Source organism: Myodes glareolus, chromosome 9, assembly GCF_982192425.1.
Source record: "Myodes glareolus chromosome 9, mMyoGla1.1, whole genome shotgun sequence".
Taxonomy (NCBI): domain Eukaryota; kingdom Metazoa; phylum Chordata; class Mammalia; order Rodentia; family Cricetidae; genus Myodes; species Myodes glareolus.
Genome location: NC_142034.1, coordinates 8,999,381 through 9,023,038, shown reverse-complemented (window position 1 = coordinate 9,023,038; position 23,658 = coordinate 8,999,381). Strand labels below are relative to the sequence as shown.

The following is a 23,658-nucleotide window of genomic DNA, read 5'->3' as shown; positions in this document are numbered from 1 at the left end:
CAAAGCCACCATCCAATCTTCCAACTGGGCCTTGGTATCGTCTCTCACCCTTCTGAACTATCTAAGTACGTACTGCCAGGTTAAGAGACATAAGTATCCTAGACAACATCACAGCCTACACAGAAACCCGATCTTCCCTCTGACACCAAGCCCAGGGAATGGCACCTTGCAGTGGCAAGAGTATTATATAGTCAGAATGGTCTAATGGGCACCACCTTCTTGCTAAGGCAGTCTCAGTCATAAATCACCCTAAACAAAACACCCCACAGGATGGTATTTCTACACCAGGAGGGCAGCTACAGAGAGAGAGAAAAATGCAGAGGGTGCTTTCCCATCTCAGACGATATTCATCCATTACTCTTCTTGTTGCTGTAACGGAGACAGTTGAAGGAAGGATTATTTTGGCTTATGATCCGAGGGTCCAGTCCACCATGGCGGGAGAGGTATGGCAGCAGGAGCCTGGGGTGACTGGCCACTCCACATCCACACTCAGGAAGCAGAGAGAGATGCATGCTGGTGCTCAGCTCACTCCTTTTGATTCTGCCCAAAGAATGGTGTCTTGCACCACTACAGTAGGGCTTTCTACCTCAACCAACCCAATCTAGAAACTTCCTTGTAAAAGATGCCCAGGTATATGTCTCCTAGGTGACTCTAGATTCTGTCAAGCTGATGACCAATATGAGCCATTACATCTCAGCATCACCACCCGAGGTCCATGGAACAGGAGGTGGAGGAGAGCCGGTGGGAAGCCTGGGTTCTGTCCTTGCCCCACTATCAAGATGCTGTCAGACTCAGTGAAGCTCATATATCTTCTGGACAGGGTCATCACCTGCATCGTGAATCAATAATGCCTATGCTGCCTCTACACTCTCTTGAAAGAAAATAAAATAATAAACAGGACAAAATACCTCTTTGTTAAAATTGTTAAATACAATCCATTGGACACAGCAAGTCTATGGGTTTCCTACATCAGAATCTTCTGGGACGTTTGGTAAAAATGCAGAGTCCTGGCTCTGCTCCAGCTCCCTGGAAAGAGACCTTCAGGGTGGGAGAGCTTCAGAAAGCTGGAGTTTTAAAAGCATGTCATTTCTGTTTCTAACATACACCCAAGCCTCAGAATACAGAATCTCTCAAAGAGCACTTAATCCCATTGTTGCCAAGAGGTGATTTTCTCAATGTAAGCAGTTTCCTTGAAACTGAGAAGCGATGGGACAGCTGGAACAATGCTTTAGAACCCTTGAAGCGAAGCTAAATCTAGTCGCCTTCTCTGGAGTGACACCTTCGGGTGACTGTGTGAATCAGCCGGTGACGCAGCTATCATCCAATTACTCTGAGTCCTGCCATCCGCGGCAACACCCCGCTAAACATCAGGGTCATTCCAGTGTCGGCTAATTAAAGTCTTCAAAAGCATGCAGCGAGGACGCCGCCGCTATTTCAGAAGCAGACATTAAACCGAAAAAAGGAGAAAAGATAAAGAACAAAAAGGAAAAATGGAAACTTTTGTTCAGAAATGTATGTGGCTTTTCCTTCGAAATGACCCTACGGGCTGGGAAGATGGGTCAGTGGGCAAAGGGCTTGCCACACAAGCATGACCTGGCTTGAACCTCTAGCAACCCTCACGTAAAAGCCAGGTTCAGCAACACATACTTGCAATTCCAGCAGTAAGAAGGTAGAGGCAGGAAGATCCTTGTGACTTCATAGTCTTGCTGAACTGGTTCAGCGAGAGACCCTGCCTCAAAAACTAAGGTAGACAGTGATGAAGGAAGGTGCCCAAAGTCAACCTTCAGGGCTCCACACAGGCACACACACACATCCATGCACCATTACTGCCCCCAACACACACACACACACACACACACACACACACACACACACACACACAATGGCCTTACAGTCAAACTGGCCCCATTTGAAAGACCAGAGGGGTCAAAGAGTGGAAAGAAAAGAAAAAAATGGTTAGGCCAAGATCTCTTACAAAGAATCTGGAGCAATGATTTAAATTAAATTCATCATGACTTTTGTTTCAGGCTCAATAAAGTAATAGATGAAAGGGCAATAAAACGTTTCTGGGAATTGGTGGATGGACTGCCCGGGGCTGTGATCCTGCAAAAGGCAGAATGCATGATTTCACAGTTTCCTTTAAAGGTAATGGATTGTTGGAAGCCAAAGTGCCAGCCATGTGCTGACTGCTTTAGGACACTTGAATACATAAAATGTGTGGCAAAAATGACACAACGGACCCAGGAGGGAAAGGGAAGCTGCCTATTATTAGGCAATTCTAATATCACATAAGAAATGGCACACAGTGTTAACTCAAGGTAAGCTATAATGATTAATGGTGCAGAGATCGCCATGGCAACCACAAAATATAACACAAAGAGGTGTGTGTGAGAGAGAGTATTGAATACATACATGGCAGGGGGGGGAGTACCTGCACCCATGCGCATGCGCAGAGGCTAGAGGATGACATCAGGAATTGCTCTACCACACTTTGCCTTATTCCCTAGGACAGGGTTTCTCACTGCACCTGGAGCCAGCAAGCCCCAGAGATCCTCCTGTCTCCATCACCCTCAGCACTAAGATGAGATGTGTGTGTTAACCACATCTATTTTTGGTTTTGTTTTTTTTTAACAAGGGTGCTGAGGATTTGAAATAAGGTCCTCATGCTGTGTGACAAGGGCTCTTACTCACCCAGCCATCTCCTCAACCCCGGGTTATACAGTCTTATATCCAGTAGAAAAAACAGAACGGAAGACTGCAGGGTAAGAGCCCCAGAAGAGCAATAGCAAGAACAAAATCTCAAAGGCAATGGAGAACAGTGAGGTAGTGGACACGAATTTGAGCATTGCCATCGTCGTGTGAAGGAGAAATTAGCTAAACGCCCCATCAGGAGACTGAGCTCAGGTGAGACACAAAGCAAGCCCAGGGCAAGGGAGACAGCTCAGAACAGTGCTTGTGGGACAGGCTTGATAACTGAGCTTCACGGGTAGCCACCACATAAAGGAGTCAGGCGAGGGACCACAGCACTGGGGAGCCAGAAACAGGAAGATCTCTGGGGTTCACTGGCCAGACAGCCTAGCCAAACTCATGAACTTCAGGTTCGGTGAGAGACATCTCAAAAAAAAAAAAAAAAAAAAAGTGGGAAATATTGTAGAAGATACCCTAGGCTGACTTCTGGCCTCTATACACTCATGTACACACACACACACACACACACATGCAAACATGTATGTCCAAACACCAATATAAAAAAGGCAAAACCTAATTCTGTTGCTTATTAAATTTAAAACACAATGTTAAACGTATCGAATGAGAAATTACAAGCCATGAGCGCACTGCCAGAAGGAGACTGGACCAGCTGTTACTTTCAGAGCAAATAGAGCTTAACACAAAGAGTAGCATCAACTCTATTCCACTGAAAGACCACAGCACAGCTCTCTTCCTGCTAGCCAGAGAGAGCTGCCCATTTCCAGACAGCTGTCCATTTGGAGTTCTGTTTGGAAATTTTCACAAAGCGCTCTTATGCCCTAAAGATGGATGAAGGGAAATCTTCACATTTTTTATACATGGTAAATTTTTTATACATTTTTTATACATGATAAATTGCCATGTCATTTACCCACCAAAGAAGACTGCTATGTTGAAGCACAGCAGTGTGCAATGCCACGAGCGGCCTCTAGAGGGGGTGAGTCGGTTATATGAAGTCATATTGGCGGGGTTCTCATGAAAAGATTAGTGTATTAATGAGAAAAGACCCACTGGAGGCTCACCATCTCTCTGCCTTGCCTCGTGTACAGACACAATGGGAAGGTAGCCATCTGCAAACTGGGAAGATATGGCCCTTACCTGTAATCAAATCAGCCAGGACATTGATACTGTGTGCTATTGAAGCCCCCAGACTGGTGTTCCATTTCAGCAGGGTGAGCTGAAGGACAGCTGGGACACACTTAGGTGGCATCTGCCTTGCCTGTCCTCAGGATTGTGTTGTGAAAGGATAAGTAAGGTCCTCAAAGAACCTGGCACGGCACTCTGCTTCTCCAGAAGACCGTGGAAACCCACACTGTCTCGGAGCTCAGGACAGCATGCTGCTCTCAGATCTGCCTCAGGCTGTACAACCAAAGCACGACTGCACACATCATGCCTGGAGCTGACACCGGCCAAGTCCAGGCTGTTCCTTGGGACTTCTAGGTCCCAGGGCTGAACAACAGTTTCCGCCTTAGGCTGCTTCTGTCAGCCTGTCCCGAGACACTCTTCTGCATTTTGTAACCACTGCCATTCTCTGAGGCAGTAGGTCGTCCTTAGTCCATGGGTCTGACAGGACGGTGCCACCCTGAAGACCCAGGTGTGTGTACACTCGCCCATCAGTGTGCATGTGAAAGCATATGTGTGTATGTGTGTATGTGTGTGTGTGCCATATGTAACTATAAATGTGTATGTGAATGCATCCACATGCGTGTCCATGACCACTCATGGGAACACGTGCCTGACCTCCAGTTTTCTGAAGACCAGCAGAAAGCAAGCTGCTAATTAAAATGTTGTGGCCAAGGGATCAGAGTGGGTGACCACCCAGGTGAGCCCTTGTTTCATGGAGGCAGATCTTCGGCTCTAAAGGATGCTTATCTCAACCACAGGCTTCAGGGCTTGTTTCTTTGCGGCTTCCCCGGTGACATTCTACCGCTCCTTTGTATTATGTTTTGCATTTTATGTTTACGTTCAAGTTAACGTTTAGAGAAACCTAGAATCCACCATGCCAGCTGGAAGAGACCTCAGCTTCAGCCCTGTTCTTGGCACAAGTTTGGATATGCACGAGGGCCAGTCCCAGCTTTCAGAGTGAGCAGCAACTCTGGCTTTTTGGCTAAAGCTGGCCTGGTACAGATACTGGTCCAGAGAGCACTGTCCAATCCTAAAAGGAGAAAGTGAGGATGGCTACAATCAAGGAAGGATGTTGCTGAAGAGATGCGGGGCAGGGATGGGGCACCAGAGGGCAACCAGTTTGACTCTGTTCCAGGTCCTTCTTTGACCACACCAAGTAAGGGTCACATGCACAGCAAGAAGGACACACACATACACCCAGCCCCCAGCCCTTCAGCAGGAAGAAACAAGAACCCACTGGCCTGTGCAACCGTTGCTAACCGCTGTCATTATCTTATTATGTTTAATGGTTTTAAGGTCTGCATAATGAATTCACGACTCTCCACCTCATGCACATCAAGGCAGAGGCAGCCCTCCTACTTCTCACCTGTGTATTTGGAAAAGGGAATTTCCAAAGCACAATGGCTGTGATCCGATTCGTGGGTTGTCTCCAAGACAAATCCCATCTCTTCCACCTAACCCTAGAGCATCCCCAAGGCTGCATAAGAGAGAGAATGACATCCCAGTGGCTTTAACTGTCCCCTCTTTCCCTACAAACTGGCCAAACTTCCTCTCTGTCCCAAAAGTTCACTGTCCATTTCTTTCCTGACACTGGCTCTTTCCCCTCCAACTCCCTGGGACTCTGACTCCTTGGCCCAATCAATCTGAGATCTGATGAGCAGCAAGACACAGCAAGGGAGGTGTGTTCCGTGAAGCACCTGCCACCTGAACAGAGAGAGAGCTGCAGCCTGTGGGCAAGTCAGACCTGTCCCAGTTCCCATGAAGAGTAAGAGGGTATGCCATTAACTGAAGAGCATTCTCGGCGTCTCTGCACTCACCCCCACGTCGTCTCTGCCACCCCAACCACCCACAGGTTCTGGGTAACTCGATGGTGGTGCCTGAAAGGCTGCCTGACTCAAGCAGTGGCAATAGAACCAACCAGGCACGACTTTATAGCCTGACATATGAAAAGATGGGCGAATGAGCACAGGTCCTAACAGATTCCATGTTCACATTTTAAAAGCCCCACCTATGGCGACAAGAACCACTCAGTGCTTGAGGAGTCTCCCTCAGCAAGTTCATTTGTGTGTGTGTGTGTGTGTGTGTGTGTGTGTGTGTCTGTGTGTGCTTACACCTGTCCCACTCTGGCTCCTTTGGGAACAAACTTCACTGTCCAGGCATATTTTCATACCCTGGTGGAAAGCTAAAAGAGCAGGCAGTCCTGAAACCTCCTAGTCCTCCGCCTGCAAAGCCTCAGCCTGTTCTTGTGACGTCTCAGTGAGCCAGGACAACAGAAGCAGCTAAAGCACAAGCATTACAGACACAGAGCCATCAATACTGCCCGCTCCAGAAAGCACAGCACATAGACGGAAGAAAGGGAGGCCATGGCAGGTGTTCCAATATCCATACGGGCACTCATACATGGCCACAGAATGGTTAAGTTGTTTGGCTTTTTGGTTTGTGCGCTGTTGCTGCTTTGTGGTACTGGGGAGTGAACCCATAAGGACATCCCCAGCCTAAATCACTGTTTTTTTTTTATATGAGTCAGTAAGGCCTCGACATTAGGAAGTTGTTTCATGCCAACAGAACCCCAAGCTGTATGTGACCACACTTCTCGGAGCCACAGGATGCTATAGGTATCCCCAAGAGCTGGAGAAGTTGCCTCCACCATGGCTATGCCATTCCTAACCGTGAAAAAATACCAGGCATGCCAACTCCCTAAAGCTTCACCTAGAGGAAAGACCTGGGGTTTCAGGGGACCAAGAGCACCTCAGTCTCTGAGGCTCTGTGAACAGGAAGCCTTTCCTAACGTCCGCCGCCCCCTCCCCCACCAGGACCTCCACTGTCACACACATGCTGATTCTCCACTCAGGAGTGGAATGTTAATTGGAGTCACAGATTCCTCGGCACGGCAGGCCCCTCAGGGAACCCCCACGCAGCCACCGGGAAGTGCTTAGGGACATGATGCCCAGAGAGGGCTTTGGTTAAGAACGTACTGTGCCTGCCTGGTGGCCTATGACAGCATCCACAGGAAGAGCTTCCTCTACCCCAGTCATCTCTCTAGCTTAACCCTGCAAGTATCAAGAGAAACTGCAAAGGGCTGGGGAGATGGATCCATCAGTAAAGTTCTGTCATGCCTGGATCCCTGGAGTATGCTAGCTGGCAGCCTGGTTGAATTACCGAGCCCCCCAGATCCTAGTTAGAGACCCTGTCTCAAAAAACAATGTGAGCCCCCCCCAAAAAAAAACTAAGGTGAAGGTGGGCAGTGGCTAAGAAACAACACTCAGAGTTGATCTCTGATATCCACACACTCACAATGTGCGTGTGCACACACACATAAATAATACATTTAATTATCTGATTAAATAAATTTAACAGAAACTTCAGAGATGCTCTCTTGGGATGAATCAAGCCCCTCCAAATTTTGTATGCTAAAATCCTAACCCCAGCACCTCACAATGTGACTGTCTAGAGATGGGATTTTAAAAGAGAGGACTGATAAGAGGGAGCCATTATAGAGTAAGGAGAAATCTGTTGCTAGGGAAACTCCCAGGATGACCCCAGTTAAGACTCCTAGCAATAGTGGAGAGGGTGCCTGAACTGGCCTTCCCCTGTAATCAGATTGATGACTACCCTAATTGTCATCATAGAACCTTCATCCAGTAACTGATGGAAGCAGAGGCAGAAATTCACAGCCAAGCACTGGGCTGAGCTCCCAGAGTCCAGTCGAAGAGTGGGAGGAAGGATTACATGAGCAAAGGGGTCAAGATCATGATGGGGGAACCGACAGAGACAGTTGACCCAAGCTAATGGGAACTCACTGACTTTGGACTGATAGCTGGGGAACCTGCATAGGACCTAACTAGGCCCTCTGAACATGAGTGACAGTTCTGTGGCTTGGGCAGTCTGTAGGGCCACTAGCAGTGGGACCAGGATTTATTCCCAGTGCATAAACTGTTTTTTTTTTGGAGTCCATTGTCTATGATGGGATACCTTGCTCAGCCTAGATACAGGGGGGAGGGGCTTGACCCTGCCCCAACTTGGTATTTAAGACTTTGTTGACTCCCCATGTGAGACCTTATCCTTTCTGAGGAGTAGTGGATGGGGGGTTGGGTAGGGTGAAGATGAGAGGGGAGGGAGAAGGGGAGGGAGCGGGAACTGTGGTTGGTATGTAAAACGAAAAAAAAAATCTTTTAAAAAAAAAGTTGAAAAAAATATGGCTAAATTACCACAGCACCAAAAGAGCCATGGACCAAACTGAGTGGCATCCTTGTAGAGGAGATCTGGACACATAGAGACACCAGGAAGGATCTCCTACGCGGAAGAGGGCTCGGAGAGAACATGGCAATCCAACAGCCCAACAGCATCCTTGTAGAGGAAATCTGGACACATAGAGACACCAGGAAGGATCTCCTATGCAGAAGAGGGCTCAGAGAGAATATGGCAATCCAACAGCCCAACAGCAAAGCAAGGGATTTCCGAACTAACCAGTCATGGGGACACTGGGCATTTGGACCTCCAGCCTCCAAGGAAGGAAAAATAAATAAATCCTTGCTGTTTGGTCACCTGGCCTAGTGAAGTTCATTGCAGAAACAAGATAATACAAACATGCAGACAGGTAACCAAGAGGTCCCCTTGCAAAGCTGCATCCTTCCCTGACCGGGGACTGTAAAAGTTCACCCTACATTCCAGACTTTTCTAGTGGCACAACCATGTCCCTATCAGGAAGGAACCAGCCATGGCTGCAGAGGGTCCCATTGGCTGCAGAGGCTCCCATCGGCCCAGCTAAATGCCAACAATACGCCAGCTCAAAGTGCACCTCACAGAGGGAGGCGGGAGCCCATATCTCAACCCTCAAGGAAACGTTAGGAAGAGTGAGCTGGGATGGCTGAGGGTGAGGACCATGTCTCACTTCCCTGTAGCTCCAATCAGGCTCCCCCATGGTACCAGCTTTACCCCATACCCTTGTGAGCCGCACACACAAAGGCGCTCTTTTCTCTCTTGTTCTTTGCAAATTAGAACGGGCATGCTAGTGGTGGAAAAAATCTACAAAAGAGAAAGGTACGAGCAAACAACCCTCTGGTTGTCAAAGCTTGCCCTTGTGACGTCTCACTTTGGACATTAATCATGTGTGGTTCCTAGAAGCAGCTCTGGCCCACCAAAAACTGACCACAGCATGAGTGTTGGGCCTGTTCCACTCGGTTGAGTTCTCACTAAGACCATCTTCTTGGCCATCGCAGTGAGAAGCTATAGACCTGTGACTGGGGACTCCTTTAAATCCAGGAGGAAGCTGATCTCCAGCACTCCCACCCCGAGCCTGCTCAGGAGAGACTTAGGCCAAGTTTTCACAGACAGGAGAAAACCACAGAGAGCCGCAGCAACTGCTACTTCTTCCCACTGCAGTCTCTTACTTAGTCTCCCTAAGATGTCAGACACCCAAGGAGAGGAGGGAGGGAAGGAGAGAGCCTGTGTCTCCTCAGGGTAAGTGGGCCAAGACAGAAGCAAGCTGAAAAGAGCAGGCAGCACCAACACAGGCACCGTTACCATTTGTTTCTCGAGAAACCCAAAAACAAGATTCCATTCCTAGGCACACACGCATGCATGGGAAAGTCAAGGGCTTTCCGGGCTCCTCCTCCTCCCCTCTGCTCCTCCAGGGCCATCTCCTGCCCACTCTGACTCCGCGGTAAGGTTCCATGACTAAAAAACTGAAGCGGCTTCAGCTGAATGTACCCCCCCAACCCACCCCCCAGCCTCAAAAATGGTTGGCTCCCAAATTCCAGGAGCAGTCAGCTTTCAGGGAATCGAGCCTTGCTGCCCTGGGAAGGTTCATTCCCTGCCTGCGCTCAATCGATACCATAGAACCACAGGGACTCCGTATCAAAACCCATTAATTCACACTCCACATGGCACTTGCGGAAGGGCCAAGCTGCAGCCCTTTTTAGGTCGGGGAAGCAAATTAACAGTGACACAGAGGGAAACCTTTAGCTGGCCTCGCAGCGCAGGGCAGCAGGCTGTCTCTGAGCATGACTCCGTGGACATCTGTATTCAGGAGCGGGGGCAATTAGAAACAAAGCCTGCCTATTTATGAGACCTTCTGAGACGTGTTCGCTCCCCTTCTCACATTAACCGTGGCAATTAATATTTTCTCCAGTGCCCCAGAACAGATGTTTACTGAGTCTTCTGCCAACGGGCAAGGTCTGGGTCCTGACGGTTGGGTGTCTCTGATCTCAACCCTTCCCCAACCCCACCCCATAACCCTGAGCCTCCTCTCCACAGCCAGTTCTGATGTTATTATCTATCCAGAGCTCAACCCAGGGAGCAGCTCTGTCCTTATCTAAAGCATATATGAAAACAAACGGGAACCAAAGGTTGACGACAACAACAACAGAGCCCGTAGCCCAGGGCAAACCGGCCAGCAGCTATTTACATTGCCCAGAGAACGCCCCTCTGCTCAGGCAGCTGCTCAAACACACCTGGTACTAAGCCTGATGTCTACCAGTCCCATCTCTCCCGAGGCCCCAGGAATGAAGACCAATCATGACAGGAAGGGCTCTTAATGAGAGACTGGTTTAGGAGCCTGGGTAGCCCCAGTGAGCGAGAAGAATGGGAGGCAAGCGCAGGCTGTACTGAACCACGGAGCCACTGAAACACTCGGAGCCACGGAGCCACGGAGCCACGTCAATCCCCTGCCTGGGAGTTCAGGCCACTGCATTCACAACCTTCCTGCAGGACGAGTAGGGAATCTTCCAATAAGAAGTTCAAACATAGCTAGATGGGTTTCAGAGCAGAATAAGCAGCTCCCGTGACAGCCTCTAAAAGCCACCAGTAGTCACATCTGACAGCGAGGACGCCAAACGTCCAGGGGGCAGAAACAGGCACCGTCATTCAAGCTTCCTGTGATGAGAAAACAGCTGACAGATGGTGTTTCCTTGGGATATTATCACAGTCGTCCACGCAGCCATCACATCCAACTGGTTCAGGCAATGTGCTTAAATGTGTCTCCTCCGCAAGTGACAGAAGCCTCATGACGGCCCCAGGGCCCAGCAGTCTAGGTCCCATGAGGTCACTCTTTTCTTTCTCTAGTTGGTAATTTAAGGCGATACAGGAGAAGGCTTGGGCATGGCTGCTCAGGCCTGAAATCCTAGCAACTGGGAGCTGAAGTGGGGGATTGGGAGTTCAAGACTACCCTAGGCTACGTAGAGAGCACCTATCTCAAAAGAGAGAGAGAAAGAGAGAGAGAGAGACAGAGACAAAGACAGAGAAAGGAAGGGAGGGAAGGAGAGAAAGAGGAAGTTAAGCATAGAAAACGGGGCGGGGGAGAATGACTAGAGGGGAGAGGGAGGGGTAGAGAGGGAGTACCCACACAAGAGGTCTCACCAACATCCTGAAGCATACATCCCCTAACTCCAACCACTCCACAATCTAACAGAAGAAACAATCTCAGTTTCTTCCTCCCCTCTTCCCTTCCTGCGTGATCAGGGAACCTGGGCACCAACTTGGAGGTACTTCTACCCACCTCTAAGACCTGTTGAGTATGACTGTGGTAAGTGAAGCACACACATCCCACCCTGTGACTGGCATCAACCTCCCCTGCTGCCAATAGCATTCACCGTGGTAACAAGAGTTTAGCCAAAGACTTCTTCCAGCTGCCATCACACAAGCCTGGAGTTGGCTCTCCGCGTGGCCAAGTAGTTCATGCCAGAAAGTGATGCCCAGATCACCTCCTGATTTCCACTCAGAAGTCAATAGCTCTAATTCTCCCCAACCCTGATGCTTTTGTTGCTGTTGTGATCCTACAGGCCTCACACAGTAGGGAGGAAATCGGGAGCTGAGAGACACATGGCCCATAAACGTCAGAAGTGAACCTCAACCTCCCAGACTCCCCGCCTCCCAGCCACTTCCTGTGCACCTGTGCAGATGTGATGAACCAGTAAATGTCTGTCACTGTCCTTAGGTGTACTGTCACCTCCCTGATGAGTTGATCAGCTCCTGAGGCCCAAACCAGGACCATAAGGCCCTCCCTTCCCCCAGTTCCGGTTGCTTGTGTATACGTACATGTAACACACCACATCAGGTACAACTTACATATCTGACATTCACAATCTGAACTTAGCAAGATGTGGCTGGGGTGTGATGCGTCATGTTAATGAGCAAGCACATTCTTTAAGAAAAGAATCGCCACTCACTTCCACTACTGTCTTGTCTGAGAAGAATCTACCAGCTACCTGAGGTATGAATGGATCCATCAAGGCAAAACAGAAACAGATGTACTGCCCGGAGCCGAATGGCTCCTGATGTTACAGCCCAGGGGATCATGATACTCACCAAGTGCGGCATCAGGAGGTCAGCCAGGTAGACGAAAGCAGCCCCCAGCGTGAAGCCAACAGCCACAGGGAAGAAGGCAAAGGCACCGAAGCCCCCTGAGGACGTGGCCATCTCAACTGCTGGTGCTAGCAGGGACCAATAGGAAGCCGCTAACATGACCTGCAGAAACCACAGAGAACAACGTGTCATTGACCAATTGCCTTAGTGAGGGCATCTACTGCTGCGACAGAACACAATGACCAAACACAAACTGGGGAGGAAATGGTGGCTTATACTTCCAGACTGTAGTCCATCACTGAAGGAAGTCAGGACAGAAACTCAAACAGGGCAGGAACCTGGAGACAGGATATAATGCAGAGGCCACGGAAGGGTGCTGCTTACTGGCTTGCTCCTCATGGCTTGCTCAGCCTGTTTTCTTATAGAACCGAGGACCACCAGCCCAGGGATGGCACCGCCCATATGGAGTGGACCTTCCCCCACTGATCACTAATTGAGAAAATGCCTTATAGCTGGATCTCATGGAGGCATTTCCTCAACTGAGGTCATTCCTTTCTGATGACTCTAGCTTATGTCAAGCTGACATGCAAAATCAGCTAGTACACCAACTCATAAAGGCTTTTTGGGGTGGGGGACCCTATAAGGTGGAGACCCTATAAGAGGGACTCTCATTAACCAAGCTATAAGGCCTCTGAGAAAAAACAACCTATAATGCCTTCTGAAGAGTGAGGAACCAAACCATAAAGTCTTGGGGTGGGGAGCAACCCATAAGACCTTGGGAGTAGGAGGAACCAATGCATAAGGCCTTCCAGGAGGGCCTCATTATTATCTACGCCATAATAATATGGTGGTAGCTACTATCTCAACCAAAAGACTACCCCAAAACTTCCAAAAGTTCCCCCCCCAGAATTCATGTTTTATGAACCTAACTTAAGAAAGGTGAAGCCACTGTAGGTGGCCCGTGCTCTTGTAAATAACCCCTCACTCACGTTCCTGCGAGCATGGACCCATTGGGTCAACAACAGCAAAGGCATGAAAATGGAGGCGGGCTAGCTGAGGAGAGGAAAGGGATCAGCGGGAATGGGAAGGGCTATAGAGGACAAGGGGAATGAAAATGATTAAAATATGTAACATATTCATATGAGAAGGTCATCATGAGACCCATTTGTATGTATAATATAATTAATGCATGCTAATAAGGATACATAAAAATAAAGAGACCCAGTTTGGTGCAGGACAGAGTTGATCTGAATGGATGGACTCTAGTTGGCTGCTATTGCTGTTATCTAGCCTCTGGCATAGGAGTTCTTATCCAAGGGTTATTTTTACTCCATGGGACAGGTGACAATGCCCAGCAAGAGCCACTGAGGGTGGGACAGGGGGCTATGTCTCATGATAAACATCCTAAAATATGCATCACAGCCCCTGACAACCAAGAGACATCTGGCCCCAGATGTGAGTCCTAAGGCTGCTGAGAAGTGTTATTCTAATTTAAAGCTCCCAACACAAACTGCTCCTAGCTACATAGGCTCCCGTGCATGAGAACATGGCTGATTATTAGAGAGATCTTCCTTGTGTTGAACTGACATGTGCCTCCTCTCCATGTTTGCCTCTTTAACTCTTTTCCTGCTCTCTGGCACATCAAAAATGGTGGGCCTGCCCCTTGTGCCATGCAACAGCATTTGAAATGTCTGAAGATGCCAGTATGTCAATGTCAGACGAGTCTCTTCAGTGTCCTCGTCTCTAAAAATGAAGGGGGAAGCTAATAGCTATTGATCAGCAGCCATTTCTAGCCACCAAGGTTGACATTTGATATCACAGCCCCAGGAGGAGGATGTTTTCCATTGCTATTTGTGGAATAAGAAACTGAGTCTCAGGCTGGGGATATGGGCTCAGTCAGAAAACTGTTTCCTAGGTAAGCATCAGGACCTTAAGTACAATCCTCCGGAATCTGTGTTGAAAAAGCTGAGTATGGCAGTCCGTGCTTGCAGCCCCAGCTCTGGGGAGGTGGAGACAGTGGATCCCTGGCTGTTGATGACCAGCAGCCAGCGTAGACAGATTAGCCAGCTCCAGGTTCCATGAGAGACCCTATCTCAATAAACACAGCGATGCCCTTGAGTAACAACACCAGAGCTGACCTCCGGCCTCCACAAGAGTGCGCACGCATGTGGATGTCCTCCCACTTTCACAGCTAACCTTGGTTGGCAATTTCACACACCTGGAAGAGGGAACCTCCACTGCAGAACAGCCACCCTCAGAATGGCCTATGGGTATATGTCTGTGTGGTATTTTCTCGATTGATGTGAGAGGGCCCAGTCCACTGTGGGCGGCGCCACCCCTGGACAGGTAGTTCTGGGCTGTATAAGAAAGGTAGGCTGTATAAGAACGTGAGCCTTGGAACAAGCCAGTAAGCAGTGTTCCCCCATTGTCCGAGTTCCTGCCTCCAGGTTCCTGCCTTGAGTTCCTGCCCTGATCTCCCTCTGTGACAGGCTATGGCCTAAGATAAGATAAAGTTGTAAGATTAAAATAAACCCTTTTCGTCTCCAAGTTGCTCACACCAACAGAAAAGCAAACTCCCCCACACAAACACATACACATTAAACACGAAAAGAAACTGAATCTTAAATACTAAGGCAATTTGTTCCTTTTCGCCCAGGCAGTAAGTGGCGGTTGCAGGGCACAAACCAAGCTGTAGCACAATCAACTGAATGACTAGAAGGAAAAAATGAGGCCGGTCTCAGAGGTCAACAAGCTCAATTTGACAACCTGTTCTCCAGAGTTGACCAAATGAACTAATCGCCTGTGGCTTTTAATCCTACACATGCTGTGACATCTTCCTGGTGAGAGCACACCCACCACCTGTCGGAACAGTCACAGACGACATATAAAATGCTGAATGGATTGCTAAAATTTGCTTAATTATGCCATGTCACCCATCTCCGAAATAACACAGTGACAGAACCAGGCATTAGGACAGCAGGAAGAAAGAGCGGACAATGCAGGAAGCCATGGATTCCCTTCTCCCAACGACTGCTCGCACCAAGTCACTTGCCCTGGAAATGATTTTCCAGCAAAGGTCTTAAAGGCACCCACAGAAGTCTGCCTCAGCCTCTGAGGCACCCAGGAAGGATGAAAGGTGCCATCTTAACTGGATGGGAGCAAAGATTGAACAGTTCGATGCCATGAGTCAGGCTGTCGTAAAAGACAACAAAAGGATTTAAGGACTCCCCACCCAGATTTCACTTCACCGGCTTTACATTTCCACAGCCCATGTAAGCTCACCACCTGCATAGGGACAGACTTGGAAACGTTTCTCATTCTCTCCTGTGAACTTGACCCAACCATTAATGTGTTCCCAACACAGCCCTCCCGCTTCAACAATTTCAAAACCCTAAGACCCAAGGAACCCACTCATCAGACCTTCTAAGACTGCTCTACATACAGGCAGGAGATGAAGCAGCTCTGCCAGCACCACCTGAACTACTTCCCCTGTCTCTTGGTTCCTTCCCGTCTCAGCACCTACTCCAACACCTTCTGTTGTGACGTCCATCTTCTGCATCTCTGGATACCAAATCTGCTTCCTGCCTGTGATGGCTAACCTTGGTTGTCAGTTTGACTGGGTCTGGAATCAACTAAAAGGCAAGCTCCTTAGCACTGCTGTGAGAGATTTCCTTGCTTATATTATCAGCAGAGGAAAGTCCTATCCTAGATGTTGGTAGCACCTCCCAATAGCAGCCCGGATAAAAAGGGATAGGGGAAAGGCCTTTGTTTTATGCCTGCTTGCCTTCACTCTGCTGGTGAATTCATTTATCCTATCATGTTGCATTCTTTCACCAATATCAGAACCAACTTCCCCAGGCTTCCACTGCAGACTGAATAGCAGAAGCTCTCCAGGAACCCTCGAGGCCTTCAGCACCAGATTGGAGCTGCTGAGACATCCAGCCACCTAGACTGAACAACCTCTGGACTCTCAGCCTCTCTAGTCATTGCTGGACTAGCTAGACTGTAACAGGTCAGACAACCCAATAAATCTACTTTAATAAATATTTATTCTATTGATTCTGTCCTCTAGAACCTCTAGCGGATCACCACAACTAATGCATGTCACTATATATGAAAAACATGCCAAGTTCCCACAAATATATTGTTCAATATGGAGCAGAGAGGCATACCCCTGCTAAGGTGTGTATTGGTCTGAATGAAAATGGCTCCTACAGACTCATAGCGAGTAGCATTATTGGAGCTGTCACCCTATTGGAGTAAGTGTGGCCTTGGTGGGGGAAGTGAGTCACACAGAGTGGGCTTTGAGGTTTCAGATGCTCAAGTCAAGACCAGTGTCTTTTTCTTCCTCGTGACTGTTGATCCAGATGTAGAACTCTCAGCTGCCTCTCCAGCACCATGTCTGCCAACATACTGCCATGTTTTTCACCACGATGACAATGGACTAAACCTCTGAACTGTAAGCCAGCTCCGATTAATGTTTTCCTTTCTAAGAGTGGCTGTGGTTGTGACATCTCTTCACAATAGAACACTGACGAGGACAGAAGGTCATGATGGACTCTCGGATGCTTAGAACGAAAGAACATCTGGGTCAACATAGGTGGACCTCCCCGTGGAAATCGCTGTTCTTCGCCCTTCTGGACAAATCTAGATTCACTGTGGAATGTCTTCATTTTTTTAATTTTATTTTCTTGCCAGCCTCCTGTTTTACACAAGAACTGAGACGTGGCAAAAGAACAATTTGTACAATGCACTGGGCTCCTGTCTAAACAGAGTGGGGCCCAAAGAAAAGCTATTTCAAGGGCATGTGCGGAGGGCAAGATGCCCCTGTGCTCATGGTCAAACCTGTGACTTTATTTTCTGGGTCAGAAGAAATTCTGCCACACTGAGATGGAAATGGCATCAGAGCAGGGCCGGTATTGTGCCAAGGATCTTCACAAGGGTGTGCAAAGAAGGCAGTTAGAGAGATGGCACCAAACCAGAGGCTTGACTTTATTTATATGAAATACACAAGTATAGACATTCCCAGACAGAGCACATTAGCGATTGCTATCTGGTAGTGCAGGATGGGGAAACTGTCCACTGTGGATGCTCTGAACGCCACTGAATGGGCATCACTGCATTGTGTAAATCTTACCACAACTTACTTAAAAAGTTAGGGTTGACCTAAGAGACTGTGAGGACCCTATCTTACACTACTCCCCCCACCCCCAAAGGTGTGCTGAACTCTCTGGCTCTTGTTGCAACTCTGTGTCTCCATCTGTGGCAACTCCAGGACCTACCTAAGCTGGCCTTTCTCCCAGGCATCTCTGACCCTTGGCTGGCAGTCCGTGTTCGTGACAACATAACGCAGAGTTTGGACTCAGAGGCTCAGATTAGGCACTTACTAGTGAGGTGGCCCCAGCACACAACATGAGTCCTCCGTTGCTCAGTTTGGCCAATTGGAAGTGATGCTACCAAGCAGGGCTAATGGGAGAATGTAGCAACGAAGCCACCATGCTAACCCTAGAGCTGGCAGAAGGCAGGGGCTATTTTTGGATCCTCCCAATTCCCAACTCTCTGCTCCCTAGGCATGTTCCTCTTTCCCCTGACTGGACACAATTCCCCTCTGACTGGGGCCCTTATCCATCTCGCCGGATTTGTTCTCGCCCCAAGCTCCCAGGATTGTGCACCTGATAGGCTCTGGTCTCTGCTTGCAGCATCTCTGTGTGCCGCCACCACTTAGCAGAGCAGCCTTGGACAGGGACTTGTTTAATATTTGTCACCTAAACAAGTCCTCTGTCATCCTTGCTAATGAAGGGGAGCAGCGGGCGTGGAGAAGCCAGAACGAATGATCAGGAAGTGATTCAACCTGCTTTTTGAGTCTGTTGCCTGCATTTTAAAGTGATTTTTTAACCTTCCAAATTAAGAAGCACACAGGCTCACACTCAGATGCCTTCACTCCTCTGACTAATGCTGGCTGAGTAATTGTTTAAAATCAGGGAGTCTTTCAGGGGTGGGAAATCAGCAAAGACGCTGCAAAGCTTCGTGGGTAACACACCAAGCGACCTACTGACAGACTTGCAGATTCCCTTTGTGTGAAGAGGGGCTGCAGGAGACTACCTAGTCTGAACACTTCACTTACCAGACAGGGTGAGCAAGACTGAACTAGATGAAGTGGATTTCCCTAGGCCCCAGGGCTGAATGATGTCACACAAGAATGACTGCCCCAGCCCTCAAGCAAGTCAGTACTGTCCTCTAACCCTGACAAGATGCAGCAGAGTCTTTTAGGAAATTCTGGAAACTTCTGGGGAAAGACCAGGTATAAGTTGCCACTTCCCTCATCAGGCATAGAATCCTGGGATAACTGAGGGGATGAAATTAGAATCACCAAAATGAAAGACATAAGGTGTTGGTGGGGATGTAGCAAAAACTTACACACCATTGGCAGGGGTGTACACCACAGCATAACCGTCAGAAAAACAACGTGGCGGTTCCTTAAAAAGTTAAAACTAGAACCACGCGGCCGAGGAGGTCTCTGAAGGAAATAAAATGAGATCATGAAAGAGCTCGTTACACTTCTGCTCATACCGGAACTACAGGCCACTAATAAACAATGGAATGGGCCTGTTGAGAACCTGCTTCCGGAAGAGGAATGGGGCATCATAAATTTATGACTCTAATAGTCCCTAAGTGCCCAGATGTAGATGGGCAAACAAGCAATTAAGGAGTATACACTATAATCCCCGCCTGGAAGTACACCTTGAGCTAGGGATTACAACACTAAGCATGTACACACTTGACTCCTCACCTTCCTCCAGGGTGACCTATGCCCCCAGAGGAGGCCCCATATGATGATATAATGCCCCCAGATGGGGTCCTAAGACACAAGAGGGACATGAAGAAGGGAACAGGTGACACCCATTGCCTGGAGTCCTGCTTACTGTCACATTCCAGTGTGCTGGGCTTTGAGAAATGTTCCCTCGGGATCCTTGGTCCACAGCTGGTGGTGCTGAGTGGAAAGGTCATGGAGCCTTTAACACATGGAGGCTTGAAGCAGGATAGATGGCTCATCCCTAAGACAACCCACAACCACTGTTCTTCCAAAGAACCAGGGTTTGATTCCCAGCCCCTACTAATGACTCACATGGTGGATAACTGCAGTCCCAGGATATCTCACACCCTCTTTTGGCCTCCTCAGGCACTGCACACACATGGTGCATAGATACACACACCCAGGCAAAACATCCAAATACACAAAATAAAACAAAAGGGAAAAAAAATCTAAAAACGAACCCTTGTGTGGTGGTTTGAAAGAAAACGGCCTTCTGGTCAAGATGTAGCCAGCACCATCATGCTCCCCATCATGATGATAATGGTCTGAACCTCTGAACTGTAAGCGAGCCACCCCAATTAAATGTTTCCTTCCTAAGAGTTGCCGTGGTCATGGTGTCTCTTCACAGCAATAAAAACCCAAACCAAGACACCTTGCTAGAGGAAGTACATCACAGGGTGTGGGTGGCGGGCTCTGGGGTTTTAGAACTTGGACACACTTCATGTTCTCATGTTCAGTCATGTCCTCTCTCCCTCTCCATCTCTCCTCTTCCTCTCCTCCTCTACCTCTCCCTCGCTTCCTTCCTCCTCCTTATTGCCAGGTCTTCCTCCACCATGATGAACTGTGTCCCGTCTGGAACTGTCGGCCGAAAGAAGCCGTTTTCTCATCTAAGTGTCTCTTTGTCAGGGGATTCCTCCACAGCAACAGAAGAGGAAGGGGAACTCAGTGGTGGTGTCTCAAGGCTTCCACAGACTTGACTTCTGGGAGACGCTCACATCCTAAAGATACATGGAAACTCTCTGCACCATTTTAGGAACTTCTCTGAAGATGGAAAACACCTCCATGGTGACCAGTTTATTAGAGATTGCTAATAGGTTGCAGAAGGAGGGAGGGGCTGAGGAAAGTCATTCCAACAAGGTACATAAACCTGAAGACAAGAGCACCCAGGGTTTGTTCTGTGATGTCAGCAGAGCACAGGCCTGGGGCTTCGGCATGTGGTAGCCAGAGCGACAATGGACTTCACCTCCTTGAACGCCAGGGCTTCCTATCTAAAGCTCAGAGTAATTCAGTTGCTCACCCAAGGATACGCTGCTGAAAATGGCCATCGAGGATCTGAAACTACGGCCTGACTCCAAACTGACGGTCCCCACCCAGAAGCCGCACACGCTATTTCTTGGGTATTTGATATTACTCAAGCTTTTTGTTATTGTTGCTGCTGGTTTCAACAGATAAATAGATTTTATTAATAACAACCGTGACATTTCAAAACACAGAGAGAGATTATTCATTAAGTAAATTGGGAGTATTGGGACAGCTAGTCAGATTTAACTGAACTGTCATTGATTTTACTCAAGCAAATGAAACAAATACAAAAATGTTTGAGCAGCTGTGTGTGTGTGTGTGTGTGTGTGTGTGTGTGTGTGTCTCCAGTACTATAGGGAAGCAGAGACTTAAGGACACTGGAATTTGCTGACCCCAGCCTAGCTCTAGCATTATTGAGAGATCCAGTCACAATACCCAGCATCCTCCTCAGGCCTTTGCACACAGACACAGGCATGCATCACACACACATACACACAAACACACACACAAGTCTGCACACATCTACACACGCATGCAATGCAAACACACACACACACAGTAAAAGGGAGTTCAGGGAAAACAGAATATTCCAGATTCTTACTTATGCTCCCTTAGAGTAAATTCATCATTTCCCATCTATTGTTCTTTGAATCTAGCCAAGTTCATGATATGATCCTTGTTCTCCAAATATCATGTCTCACAGACCCATACTTCCTATTGCTAATAACTTCCCCCTGATGTCAGAGGTACCAGCACAGAATAATCACAAGCAACCAAACACCGAACTCCCCACAGGTGAGCCTTTTCATCTCTGTGTGGTGCTCCACCTGGGACAGTTTCCACTCCGGAAATAGAAGTGAGTTTGCAAAGAGCTCCCCAAGGCACATGGCACAGTACACTGGCATGATGGCCTTCCTTCCCTTCATCACAGTAACTGCGGGTCCTTCACAGAAAAAGTATTGCAATGACAGAATAAAGTCTCCACCTTAAAGAGAAAGGAGGACCAGAAATGGCCGCACATACTTCGTTGCTCTCCACTGGACAAAGGTGCCAATTCTCTGCCCCTTTCAAACAGTGTCTACAGTTGAGATGGCCCTGCACCTGCTGCAGAGTGGGCCTTCTGCAAATGGGTGGCAAAGGAAATGAACACAGACTCTAGCTTAGAGGGTCTGGGAAGATGACTCCATCAGGAAGACATCTCCTGAGGAAACACAAGGACCTGAGTCTGATCCCCAAGACCCACGTAAAAGGCCAGGCATGGTGGTCCCATCTTTGGGTAAGAAGGACAGGCAGATCCTTGAGGCTCACTGGCTAGCCTAATGGGTGGGCTCTCGGCCCCACTGAGAGTCTCAAAAAAAAAAGTCTGGGAACAACACCTGAAGCTAATCTCTAACCTACAACACACACACACACACACACACACACACGCACGCACGCACGCACGCAGTGTACACAGCTACAGTATAATTAACTAATAGGCACAAACTTGCAACCCATAAAAATCAAGGCAATAATTACTCCCAAGGTACAAAGCCAAGTAATGTCTCTATGTTCTGTCTCCAAATCAGGTATAAACATTTTTCTATTCAACCAACAAAGACTTGGGTAGTGATTATGTAACTTAAATTATTGAAGATCCTGGAGGGCTGGAAAGAAGAAACGGCCCAAAGCAGATCCATGCCCTGCCTTTACCAGGAGCTGATTGTGTTCCACAAAGGAAAGATTCCAGAAGCCATCCGAGCCATCAGGACAGAGGCATCTAGACAGACACACGGAGAAGTCACCGTCATCACATCAAAGGAGACGCTAGCTGAGCCTCACAGATCGCACGGGGAGCCTCTTGAAGGCTGGACATGTTTTGGTTAGGAGTCCAAGAACAGGAGCTTTCTAGCTGGCATTTAGAGTCCCTCTGCTGACACTGAAGAAGTGTGGCTGCTGGGGCGAGTGACTTGACCTGAGGCCACCAGGAGCAGCCTTGAGTGACAGAAAGGAGGGACGTGTACACGCTTGACCCTGCACCTTCCTCCAGGGTGACCTATGCCCCCAGAGAAGGCCCCATATGATGATATAATGCCCCCAGATGGGGTCCTAAGACACAAGAGGGATATGAAGAAGGGAACAGGTGACACCCATTGCCTGGAGTCCCGCTTACTGTCACATTCCAGTGTGCTGGGCTTTGAGAAATGTTCCCTCGGGATCCTTGGTCCACAGTTGGTGGTGCTGTGTGGAAAGGTCATGGAGCCTTTAACACATGGAGGCTTGGAGCAGGATAGATGGCTCATCCCTAAGACAACCCACAACCACTGTTCTTCCAAAGAACCAGGGTTTGATTCCCAGCCCCTACATAATGGCTCCCAGGGGGTATAACTCCAGTCCCACCATATCAGAAAGCAGGACGGAGTTAATAAGGCAGGCTGGAAACCAAGGGACCAGGAGTCGGGCTACAGTCATGCTCCAGATCTGAGATGGGAAAGAATGGACTGACTGCAGGAAGAAGGAAGGAATGTACATGGGGTGCCCCTCACCTCCATTTGCCCCAATCTTGAATCACGTGATGAGTGGACACAGGGGTTCTACACTGAGTCAACTTTCTAATCCCGCATTTCAGTAATTGGTCATAACTCAGGTATGAACCAAGTTCATAGAGTGGCTCAACCTATGTAAGGTGATCAACAAGCCCCCAGAAAATGTCAGTCCCATACAATTACAGTTACCTGCTGTCACAGCTCATGTTTCTCAGCCATGCTCACTCAGCACCAGAGACAGAGCTTGTCTTACACAATCCATGTTACAGAAGAGGGTTTATGCTTAAAACAATCCCATACACATGAGAAAAATCTACAATATAACCCAGTATTTCGTTTCCTCGCTAGTTTCCCAAGACAAATAAAAGCATATAACTAACAATGTCTTACACAAGAATGTTCCCAGGGCTCCAAACTGGAAACATCCCAAATGTCCATCAACACTAGAATGGAAAAACACAGCTTAGTACATTTAGAAGATAAGATAATCCTGACCAAGAAAAAGGTGCAGAGCCAGGCATGGCGTGGCTCACCAGAGGTGCTGAGGCTGGGAACTGGCTCATCCAAAGTGCACAGGTCAGGTGGAGAAAAAAAGTCAGCAAAAATGACTGATTTTTGAGGAATGAGTGGGGGGAAGATGGGAGAAATATTATCAAAAAACATCGTATACATGCATGAAATTGTCAAAGAAATAAAAATATTATATGGTTTTCAAAGATTGAGAAGGAGCTGAGGGTGTGGCTCAGTTGGCAGAGTGCATGCCCAGCATGCATGAAGTCCAGCACCCTATAGCAGTCCTCAGGAACGCGTGTCATGGTGCATGTCTGTCACCCCAACACTCTG

At 48.3% G+C, this 23,658-nt stretch overlaps 1 protein-coding gene across 4 annotated transcripts in view; it reads right to left on the bottom strand.

Moving 5' to 3' along the window:
- The window catches only part of Slc39a11 (solute carrier family 39 member 11), a 442,672-nt gene that overhangs the window by 294,394 nt on the left and 124,620 nt on the right, over positions 1-23,658 (bottom strand). For all 4 annotated transcript variants that reach the window (XM_048446145.3, XM_048446146.3, XM_085696003.2 and 1 more), the window contains one exon: positions 12,178-12,336. In XM_048446145.3, the coding sequence (XP_048302102.1) occupies positions 12,178-12,336 (159 nt within the window). The remainder of the gene's footprint in view (positions 1-12,177; positions 12,337-23,658) is intronic.